The sequence below is a fragment of the Phoca vitulina genome, unplaced genomic scaffold (genome assembly GCF_004348235.1).
Source record: "Phoca vitulina isolate PV1807 unplaced genomic scaffold, GSC_HSeal_1.0 scaffold8, whole genome shotgun sequence".
NCBI classification, from domain to species: Eukaryota; Metazoa; Chordata; class Mammalia; order Carnivora; family Phocidae; genus Phoca; species Phoca vitulina.
The window spans coordinates 23,158,295-23,170,682 of record NW_022589711.1 but is presented as its reverse complement, the minus strand read 5'-3'; the positions used below and the strand labels follow the sequence as shown (position 1 = coordinate 23,170,682).

Genomic DNA, 12,388 nt, shown 5'->3' with positions numbered 1-12,388 from the left:
TGACTTGGTGACTCTAGGCTCTTAAATACATTCGTAGGAGGAAGAAAAAGGCATTTTTATTTTAACAGCAACAAAAAGCCAGAATGCCCAGGGACAGGAGTGATTTTTACATGAGAAACTAGTATTCCCCAACCCCTTGTGTCAAAGAACAGAATCAATTTTACTCTTTTTCATTCATTGGAATATGCAAGACACCAGGCTAGAGGACTTTTCAGGGATGAGAGGACAGAGCAAGGCACCATTTCTTGTGTTCAGGACATTAATAACTAAATTAGGAGCATTGCACAGACATGGAAATGGAATCCAGGGTAGAAAAGGATATGCCCTGTGAGAGTGCTCAGAATCTAGAAGACTAGATCCTTTTTAGCAGAAGGGAGCCGGAAATGGGGAAGCTTCGTGGATGCAGATGCTGTGGTCTGTGAGCTCAGTCTTCAAGGAGGCAATGGGTTTGGACAGGCCCATGGAGAATGGAGGGAAGGCACTCTGTACAAAGGAAGGGAGATAGAAATGCACGGAGGAACATGTTAAGGGAACGGCAGTAGACCCATTTGGCCAGAGTCGAGTCTGACAGAAAACAGTGTCAGGTGCCTCCACTGTTTGCTATGGGGTATTGAATTATCTGCTTCTCCTTCCACTGACAGGGCAGAGACAAATTTACCACCAACGGGGAGTCCTTGAAGGTTCTTGGATAGGGGCTTAGGAATGGGCCAAAGTGGAAGAGGGTCCTTCTTATGCTTCCACTTTGTAGAAAAGAAGGGAAAACTTATGCACATGCACACACATAATGCACACATATATACATGAACAACTTTCTAAAAAAAAGAAAAACCCATGAAACTACTCCGTGACTACCTGTCAGGAGAATAGGATCTGAGAAAAGAGACAAGTGAGAGCCAAATTTTTGACTACATGCCTTCTGTACTTTTTGAATTTTGAACCAAGGAAATCTATTATTTATTCAGAAATTTAAGTTGGCAATCATTATGTACATTTTGCATGTATATTTGTTTGTTTTTCTTTAAATGGACTTCAGGAAATCTATCAAACAACACGAGTGAAGAAAAAAAAAAATAAATGGAAGTATACAGGAAAAATACTCTAGGTCCAAAGAAAAAGAGAGCCAGACCTAAAGTGTGTATCAAGGTGGGGTGGGGTGGGGTAGGGGTGGTAGAAGGTTAGGACAGGTGAATAAGGGATGGCCAGAAAAACTATCATAGTGATAAAACAGATATGATAAGGCAAACACATGGAATGAGCAGATACAGAAAAAGATGTGAAAAGATGTGGCTGGGGGCATGTGGTATAATTTATTATATATGAGGAAATCAGGAGGCAAAATGTGCCCAGAAGCTAGTAACTTCTATTTAGGACTGAATGTTTTAATGCTGAGGTAGACACAAGATAATCTGAAGAGATGTGTCCACCAAACACTGGGCTGTTTGATCTGGAGGTCAGGGAAACAAATCCAATGTAGGCATGGTAAGTGTGGGGACTCCCAGCATCTGGGAATACGAGCCAGTCAACGTGGGGGAAATGGAGTAGGCCAGAACTGTGCGGGGTCAGAAATATACCAGGAGAGGGGAGCCCAAAGAAAAAAACACTACAGAAGTCAAGGGGAAAGGAAAGGATAAGGAAGAGCTGTCCACAGTATCAGATACTTGTGCCATGTTGAGGAAGAGGGCGGCTGTGACGAGGCTGCCATGGTCTGGTGATCAGGAGGCAGCTGGAAGCCTGTCAGAGAACTCGAGTGGCGTGGGGGAGAGGAGGGTGGACTCTAGGTGGTAAGAATTGTAGACTGGGTACATGGGCTATTTTTCAGAGAACTTTGGTGAAGAGAAGGAGGGAAATGGGCTAGTGGCCCATGCCAACGTTTGCGGGCACGGTGGAAGGTGACAGGAGTGCGGGATAGAAAGAAGTGGGTACTGCGAGATAAGAGGGATGGTTCTAGGGAAGAAGTGAGTGGTCCAATCCACTGTTGCCCATCAGTTTAGAACCTCTGACTGGGAATCAGTCCGTGAGGGAAAAGAGCACTCTGCAAGGATGAAATACAAGGAAAGACAGAAAAAGAATGCCAAAGAAATTTCCAGGTTTTCAAAGTAGGTAAATGTATGAGTCATTTTCTCTTTAGGTTATGTGGCAAAGGTTACCTGCTGATGAGGGAAGGTCTGAAGTGTGGTCCCACAGAACTGTCTGCAGTGAGAGAAAAGTTGCCTATGTGCACTCTTCCACATGTGGCTACTGATGTGAAATGTGGCTTGTGTGGCCAAGGGACTGAAGTTGTTTACCTTATTGAAGTAAATATTAAATATAAACATTACAAATATAAATAAGTATTAAATAACCACATGTGGCTAATGCTATGGTAATGGATAGTAATTAGGGATTAGAGGACACTGGAAAAGAATGTAACAATCACTGTGTGCTGTGAGACAATAAGGGAAGCATAAATGGGCTGCCCAGGAGCATCGATTTTCCTTCAGTAAACACCATAAACTGGGTCAGGAAGAGAAATTCATCTCTAGTCACTGAGTGACCACAGGCAAGATTCGGCACCTCTTCTGCTATCTGCAAAATAAAAATTGGAAGCATCCCAAGAGCTTACAGAGGAAATGTCCTTATAGGCATCCAGAGCAGCAGGTTAGAAATGTAGCCCAACAGCAGACTCTAAATTACCCACTAGAACTGGTGACTGAAGGTGGACAATCAAAATTCACAGATAAGCGCCTGACTTTATTGTTGGATTTTCTCCAACATCTTCACCTTAAGCTTAAAAAAAAAAAAAAAGATTTTCAGCTTACCGCTTTACACATCTGGTTGAGTTACTAATTAGTAAGGAAGGGCAGACAGGGCTCACAATCAACCATTAGCAACATTCTCCCTAGTAAAGAGTTCTCACTGCGGTAGAGTGACAGATGCCTGTATTAAAGGCATTTAAGACTCACATAATGTAACTGTTTTACACCCAAGAGGGGAAAAATTAAAAACTTACTGTGAGAATGTAATTTAAATGCTAAACACTATTGTAAGAAAAATAGGATCTGTGTACATTTTTCTTCCTCCTTTTGCAAAATGCCCATAAAGACATTTTTTAAAAGACTGCCATTATCACTCAAACTGCATCAAATTCATTCCCCAATTTAAAGACGATCTAGCAATTCTGTGTCTAGGAATTTATCTTTAGGAAACAATGTAAAAATTGATGCAGGGGATCACAGAAGATGGGTTTTAAAATGATGATGCAAGGAGACTGAGAACAAAATTATAGAAAATGACTGAGACAGTATTTTTTATGAGTTTATATAAATCAGTAAAAATGCCCCACTGCTTCATTAACAACAATGGGATCATCATGTGGTCCAATCTATCAGACTTTTCATCTGAGAACATCTATTATTTCTAAGCTTAAAGTCATCTACCCTCTAGAGCTTTAATATATATATTTAACTTGATCTTTCTCTATTTAAATTGTTTAAATTTAAATGGTTTTAATTTATAAATATACTTAAATTTATAAATGCCCTTGATTTATAAATGTACTTAAAGGCTAGGAAGGTCAGCATAAGTGCTAACGTGGACCGGATGGTGGAGGGGGGCTGACAGGTAATCAGTCAGAAATAAAGAATGCTGAAGAACTATTTTAAATTCATACTTTTTTCTGATACGTTTTCCAGACATGGAAGTAGGAATATAAACTATTAATAGACTTCAAAACTGCAAACGACAGAATAATCTCAACTTTGCCAGGACAATAGGAAACACCAGACTTTAACTACAGTCTGAGCTCTACAAATGTCTTGGCCTCAGTCCATGTTAACTTAGAAGACAGCCAACCATTTGGGGCCAAAGGCTCTTCTTAGGTGTCAGCAGTAACAGGACATTCCTGCTGGGTCAAGTCTAAGCCACGCAAAGATCAGACACCTTTTCTAAAAAGAGGACATAGTTAAGAAAGAAAAGGAATACTTGAACAAACTGTATACAAGAACTTTAAATAAGAAAAAAAACAAACAAAAACGCTACATCAACTAAAATACATTTTAAATGACAGTACCAGTAATAACTAAGATATAGAGCACCTTCCAGTGTGCCATGCATTATATATAAAAATATCCATCCCCAACCCCTTATCCATAATTCTGAAACCCAAAAAGCTCTAAAACCCCCATTTTTTTTTTCCTAATTCTACTGGCAACAAAACCTGACCTGAATAAGTGGAAGGCTACTTATAATCTCTCTCCAATATGTATAGCTATAAATATATTTGCTACAGCAATAGGAATCAGTTTAATTATGAGGTGCTTTGGGAATGTTTCCTTAAAGGCTGTATGTGAACCATACCACTGTTTAAAAGGGGAAAAAATCCCAAATCCCAAAATACATTCAGATCAGGGGATTGTGAATTTATTCACTTATTCGATCCATACACCTTCTCACCGATGAGGGTGCTATTTTTACCCCCACTTTACAGATGAAGAATCAAGGCACAAGTGACACACAGTAGTGGGAGAACCGGCATCTGAGTCTGGACAGCATGACCCCAGAGGCTGGGTGCTCCACTCCTACACCATGGCTCTAACATATGCTGAATATCTGTGATTTTAATGTAGAAGAGTATTTCCGACTGGCGTGTGCGATTTTGTCCGGAGCACTTGACTCCAACTTGCTCAGCTGGGGAATATATATGACCCCTATTCTTACCTCCCGCCTTTGGCTTAAAAAGTGTGTCAGCCATCTGAACTTGAAGTTCTGAGATCCTGGTGTGAGTACTCTGCTAGAAGGGACTACATTTACGTCAACATATTTTTAGTATGATTGGAAAAATTTTTAAAATCTAATTTTTGACTTCAGAGAAAAACTACAGATCTTTACTTTGGCAACTGTATAGCTGAGTTTCAAATCACCACTTACATGGAAAAGGTGTTGATAGTACCTCGGGATTACATTAATTGGTCAGACTCTAAGTATAATGTACACTCTTCACAACACTCAGCAATCAGCCACTGAAAACAGCCATATCCGTACAGCCTGACAACACCGCTTCAGAGCAATCTCTGCCAAATGAACCACAGCTAAAACACTAAGTACAACTGAAATAATTAAAGAAGAATAAACATAATGCATACCTCTACCACCATTCCGTTCCAGAGCAATACCAAACAGTATGCTGGCAAAAAAGTTACGTGAAATGATACAAATTTAACAGAAGGCTCATAAACCTCTCATAAGACTCTAATCTGGAATCTTTTAAGTTTGGCCTACCAAGTTCATGGTAGTCTTGAGGTTGCATAGCAAATATTAATTATTGTCTGTGAGCTGTTCTATTACTGAGTGCTTACCATGAGCTAAAGGCTGCACACGTACTAGCTTGTTTATTTAAACCTCACATTTCATTAGATGAGAAAGTTGAGACCTAGGGTAGTCAGAAACATGCCCAGGGCCACTCAGCTAATTAGTAAGGGTCTGTCAGGCTCCTAGACCAGACTCTTCACCAGTGAACTATAATCGTCCTCAGAGAACTGCTTTCATTTGGCTTAGAAAATTGGTTTCATTATAGATCTACCTAATTGTTTTTTTCCCCTTTAAAAAAAAAGTTATGATACCTTTTAGAAAAATATATAGATGACCATGCACCCAACACCCAAAAGTAATAAAATTTTATATTTGTATTGAATTTTATAAATACATAAAACATAACAGGTAGAGCTGAATTAGAAGCTCTCCTCCTCTGTAAAGGTAACCACTATGCTGAAGATGTGAATCCTTCCTGCTCATATTTTTATACTTTACTAATGGCTATGCATCCTTTGTTTTTAAGTACCACTGAAACTTATCTTACAATAACACCCTTTAGTAATACATGGATCTCACTTTTCATACATCAATGCTGCAACAAACATTCTTATTCCACCACCCTGCCCCATGTAACTGACCCTCCTTCCAAAAGCTGTGTATGAATAATCCCATTTCTTTGCCACTCAACCAAACCTTGCTGTTGTCATTCCAATGTTTGTATCTCAAGTAAGGTAAAGTTACCTAATTATTGTTTTATTTTGCATTTACTTGATCACTAGGTGAGGTTAAACATTTTTTGCATATCCTTAGCCATTTTTCTCTCTTCTATGAACTGCCTATTTGTGTCCTCTTGCTAAGTTTTGAAATAGGTTTTTCTTTTTTCTCAATTGATTTGAGAGTTCTTTTTATATTCTGTACACTAAACCTTTGCAGGTTTTATAAGGGCTGCAAATACATTCTCCCAGTCTGTGGCTTGCTGTGGTAGGCTGAATAATTAATATTCTCTCCAACCCCCCTCCCCAAATGTTCACATCCTAATCCCTGGAACCTGTAAATATGTTACCTGATGTGGTAAAGGGGACTTTGCAGATGTGATTAAGAATTAAAAATCCTGGGGTGCCTGGGTGGCTCAGTCATTAAGAGTCTGCCTTTGGCTCAGGTCGTGGTCCCAGGGTCCTGGGATCGAGCCCCGCATCGGGCTCCCTGCTTAGCGGGAAGCCTGCTTCTCCCTCTCCCACTCCCCTTGCTTGTGTTCCCTCTCTTGCTGTGTCTCTCTCTGTCAAATAAATAAATAAAATCTTTAAAAAAAAAAAATTAAAAATCCTGAGGTGGGGATATTAGTCTGGATAATCCAAAGAGGCCTAATATAATCACAAGGATCCTTATAACAGGAAGGCAGGAGGGTCAGAGGACAAAGAGAAGTTGGGGTGATACACTTTGAGGACAGACAATGGCCATGAGCCAGGGAATGCTGAGGACCTTGAGAAGCTGGAAAAGGTAAGGAAACAGATTCTCCCCTTAGCATTTTCTGGAAGGAATGCAGTCCTGCCAGCATCTTAATTTTACCACACTAAGACCATTTAGACCTCTAGAACTGTAAGACAGTTTGTTGTTTTAAGCCACTAAGTTTGTGGGAATTTGTTACAGCAGCAATAGGAAATGAATATACTTGCCTTTTACCTTTCTCCTACTGACCTGCACATTTTGTTTTAAATCCATCCTACTCCATTATCGTTAGGTAAGTTTCCGTATTTTCTTCTAAGTTTTAAAGCTTGTTTTTCACATTTAGATGGCCATAATCCATCTGGAACTTATTTTTGTCTTTGGAGTAAAGCAGGATTCTAACTCTGTCTTTTTCCATGTAAAGAGCCAACTGTCCCAACACTATTTATTTAATAGCTCCTAATATCCCCATTGTAATGCTATTTCGGTCACCTTCCAATTCCATTATTCATGTGAAATGCTCTCCTCTTCCACTGTTCCGTTGTCTCTCCTTGCACCAATACCCACCATCTTAATGATTATTGCTGTAAGTGCAATATATACTTGGGAGGACAAGTGATCCTGCCTGTTGTTCTTAAAAATTATCTTGGCTATTTTGGATCCCTGTCTTTTCCAAATCTAGGATAAGCTTCTCATGTTTTCCCATCCCACCCTAAAAGACACTCTCCTAGAAAGAAAAAAGATTCTGTAAGCATTTCGCCTGAAATTGTATTAATTTGGAGAGGATATTGAGTCTTCTCAATCTATAAAAGGTTACATCTGTTCATCTTTTAGGCCCTTCAAAAAAGTCTTCTAAATAATTTTCCCCATAAAGGACTTACTTGCACTGTGTTAGATTCTTAAGTACTTTGTACTTTAATTGGCATTTACCTTATATCCAAAACCTTTTTAAAACTTCATTATTAACTCTAACAATTTATCTGTACATGCTTTTGACAATTTTGTTTCTTCTTTATGCATTTTTTTTTGTTTTTGTTTTTTGTTTGTTTTAATCTTATTCATATGACTGGGGCTCCAGAATACTATTGAAAAGACATGGTGACAGTAGAGACCTTTGTCTTCTGCCTGAATTTAAAGGGAAATGCTTCGAATGTCTCACTAGGAAGTGTGATGTTTACTCAGCAGGGTTTTGCCGGCCTTCATTTTTAAGATGTACAGAAGAGTTAATACTATTAACTCAATACGGATTACGTGAAAAGTTTAACAGTAACCAAACTCTTCTACACTTTATAAACTCATTACTTCCTTTCATTCTGTGGCTGGACTGACAGTCTTCTACTATTTATAGCTGTGGCCCTTATTCAGCACTCTTGCACAGTCTTGCCAATTTTTATTCTACTTCTTAATATCATTTATGTCATCACAGTTATAATTTCATTTGAAGTTTTTCTACAGCCTCTTGTTACAACGTTTCTTTTGCTTTGCCTGCTGATAGCTGCCAGGATTGGATTATTACTTCAAAGGAGGCCAACGTCCATGCCAGGCCACCATGGAGACACTACAGAAGCAGTGAGCAGAATGCTGGTCGCATGGAAACACAATAAAAGCACGTTACCCTACACACTACAAGGCCAATGCCTGAAGCGTTTATGTAGGCTCCCCACACACCCCCTGCTCCTAACCAACTGTTCTGGGGGCTGTTCTATGGCATGACCTTATTGCAAGCTAATATACTATGTTATTCCCTCATATCATAGGAGTCCTAATACTGGATACATTGTTTTTCATGTCCAATTAGGAATATACCCAGGATACTTATTTGCAACAGAACTAAAGGCTGACAAAGATTTGAAAATACCTGTTCTAACAGTTTCTTTACAGATGAGTTAACGGAGGTACAAATACATTACATGATTTTCCCAATGTCACCAAAAGTGAGAAGCAGAACTATCAACTATGCTCCCAAGGTCCTTTCACTATAAAATGACTGCAAATTATCCATGGACCTCTAGAATGTAACATATGTCTGGACAAACAGAAATTAGCCTGGAACAAACAGTCATTTGTAAAACATACTGAGATTTTGTATGAAGATGAAGTCTTTAAGACGCCTCAATATTGGGCACCTGGGTGGCTCAGTCGTTAAGCATCTGCCTTCGGCTCAGGTCATGATCCCAGGGCCCTGGGATCGAGCCCCACATCGGGCTCCCTGCTCGGCGGGAAGCCTGCTTCTCCCTCTCCCACTCCCGCTGCTTGTGTTCCTGCTCTCGCTAACTCTTTCTCTGTCAAATAAATAAATAAAATCTTAAAAAAAAAAAAAAGACACCTCAATATTATGCCATTATGACTCTTTAACAGTAATTCACAGTATGTCTGGAAATGCCAACTACAGGCAACACCTTCAGAATTCTGCAGTTGTAACTAATTAAAGCAAAATCAAGGGGTTGACTCATATATACATGTAAAGTCAACTCAACTGGACAGAAACATTTCCCAGAATTAATCCAGAATCACACTGGACTGTGGCTTAAGCAGTAGCATTAACAAATCTGGAGAAAAAGGCCAGAGGAGAGGCGACTGAATCAGAGAAGCAGGATAGGTAGAGTGTGTCTAGCATTTTCTAGGGAAAGACAACAGAATTTGGAGAATGCACACAACTGGGACCCTCAGGAGTCTCTTTTGTGGGGAATGTTAGCTGAGTAAACTAATCTCAAGATATCTAACTTCATTTTACCTAGAGCTTATGCTCAACAAATAACCTTCTGAGGACTAATTCCGTTTCCCCTGTTCTTCTAGAGAGGGAGGAAAACGCTCAGGACAGAAATCTCAAGCATTCCAGCCATGAGAATCCACCTACTACAGATTACTGTATTGACCTGGTTCACATATCAGTCTCCTAGGTCTATCAGCTCAGGGTGTCAGAGCCACCAGGGGGAAGATTGGCTGACTTTACCAAGAAAATGCTACCTCTGGTAAGGCCTCTTCATGGTCACTCTGGGTGTCTCCGCTGCAAGCCCACCGTAGCTCACATTCCCTCCATTTCAAAACCAAACCTACTGCCTAAATGTATCTTGAACAAAGACTTTTCAAAGATTTAAAACACTGCATGTAAAGGCATTAGGAAGACAAATGTGTTGTCCTTACATAATCTGAATATATTCTTTAATCAGTTCTTGGAGTGAAAAGGTTATATATATATAGCTCCCAGGTCCTTCCCAAGCGACACCTTCACTTCACTGCTTGGGTTCCACAGAACCAAAACAGTGACATGCAACTGCACAGTAAAACTTAAAAACTTTTTCTGTTTTCATTCTTAATTATTCACTTTTGACTTCATGAATGTAAAATTGTAATTCTTCAAAGAAAAACAGTAATACTCAATAATTCTGACTGTTTCTAAAATGCCCTCCCTAGAAATTTAGTTGGTTAGCTTGCTGAATTAGATAGGAGTCCTGCAAAATCCTTTCAAGATGGTACTTTCATCTTTAGAACTATATATTTTGCTTTTAGTTAATACCAAATAAGTATCTGTCTGCTGGTTTGACCACAAAAATTGCTAAGAGAATTCCTTTCCCAGTAAATGTGGACTGCTGGTCCATGCCTTTTTCAGCCTTATCAATACTTGGGAGAGACTAACCAGACCGCATTCTTTTTTTCTCCACTGGTTTTTGTCCAACAGACAGGAAGTATCAGTAGCCACTTAGTCTTTGCCAGTTGGTGTCTAAAGGGCCACTGAGAGAGACCACAGACTGTTTCTATTCTTGTTCCTCACCCAAGACTCTATTCTTAGCCTGATACCAAGAATACTCTCTCCAGGAATGTCTTGTGAAATAAGACTACATTGCTTAGGTTGGGATCAAAGTTTCTGAGTATGATCATCATCTCTGGAGTCAGCGCTGGTTGAAAGGTCTGTCACTCCTACCATTATGCAGGGCTTCAAATCACCTCTGTGTAAACCTCAGCTTTAACTAAATGCTCCGAAGAAATGATCATAATTAGACATCTTGAAAATATCCCAGATCCTCATTACTTCCTCTGCATAGACCCTATAAACATGGAGCCCAGAACTGATGCTGCAAAGTAGTAATCTTGTTTTGCTCCAATTTAAACTTCTGAGTAAATAGGATAGAAAGGAGAAACTGCTTACTCTATAAATGTGGGTCTCCAAGGTGACCCAGGTATCTTTGCACACACCAGGCAGGAAATCCCTAGTTCCCCCAAACAAAGATTTGAAATCAGTATCAGTAGCCATATTAAGACCCATGCCTTAAAGTAACATTCTACACCTGAGTAGCAAGTAGTTGTGTGACTTACCTAGAATAATAAAATGATAGGGCTATTGTTTTTATTAAGCAGCTGCTACAATTACAGCCAGAATTTACAGTTAATTAGTAGCTAATATTCAAGGAGTGCTCACCATGTGCTGGGCATTTAATAATCATCATCTCATTCAATATCCCAGTGGCCTTACAAAGTACTATTATTTTTGATAGATGAGGAAACTGAGTAACTTTATTAAATGTCATCCAAAATGGTTAAAGTATCAAACTGGGATTTAAGCCCAGGTCTCTACATCCTGTGTTTTGAATTCTCGCCTAAAAAAAAAATATGTATCAGTCTACATTTTGGTTGGATTTCATGAGTGAATCCCAATTTTACAGTCCATGAATAAATTATTCATATTTTTATATTCACCCATGTATCACTTCTTCCAATGTCACATCATTCATGGTAATTACACTGGACAAGAAAAAATCTTACAATTATGCATACTTACATAGTCAATGCGCTTGAGAGATTTAACTCTCGATGTTGGGCAGCCACAGGAAGTAAGGTCAGCATAGAGGCCTTCTTCTAACACACACTGATTATTAGAAGTGTCCTCTTGGTAATACAGGAGCCAGCTTAAAAACAAGCAGTGAGACATTCAGTCAAATTGCATCAGTTGGCAGTGTGGGCTCATCATCATGCTGTGGGAACTGGGCGAGGAGTAGGACTTAAAAGTCATGGTGCTATATTTTTATTTTTATTTTTTATTTTTTATTTTTTTTTAAAGATTTTATTTATTTATTCATGAGAGACAGAGAGAGAGAGAGGCAGAGGGAGAAGCAGGCTCCCAAGGAGCAGAGAGCCCGATGCGGGACTCGATCCCAGGACCCTGGGATCATGACCTGGGCCAAAGGCAGACGCTTAACCATCTGAGCCACCCAGGCGCCCAAAAGTCATGGTGCTATAAACATCGGGGTGCACGTAGCCTTTCGGGTCCCTACTTTTGTATCTTTGGGGTAAATACCCAATAGTGCAATTGCTGGATCATATGGTAGCTCTATTTTCAACTTTTTGAGGAACCTCCATACTGTTTTCCAGAGTGGCTGCACCAGCTTGCATTCCCACCAACAGTGTAGGAGGGTTCCCCTTTCTCCGCATCCCCGCCAACATCTGTCATTTCCTGACTTGTTAATTTTAGCCATTCTAGCAGCAATGTCCACAATAGCCAAACTGTGGAAAGAGCCAAGATGTCCATCAACAGATGAATGGATAAAGAAGATGTGGTATATATATACAATGGAATATTATGCAGCCATCAAAAGGAATAAGATCTTGCCATTTGCAACGACGTGGATGGAACTGGAGGGTATTATGCTGAGCGAAATAA

At 39.6% G+C, this 12,388-nt stretch overlaps 1 protein-coding gene across 1 annotated transcript in view; it reads right to left on the bottom strand.

Moving 5' to 3' along the window:
* Nucleotides 1–12,388, bottom strand: part of CRYBG3 (crystallin beta-gamma domain containing 3) — a 105,207-nt gene that overhangs the window by 10,517 nt on the left and 82,302 nt on the right. Inside the window, exon 17 of the mRNA XM_032406380.1 lies at nucleotides 11,510–11,636. Within this exon, the coding sequence (XP_032262271.1) occupies nucleotides 11,510–11,636 (127 nt within the window). The remainder of the gene's footprint in view (nucleotides 1–11,509; nucleotides 11,637–12,388) is intronic.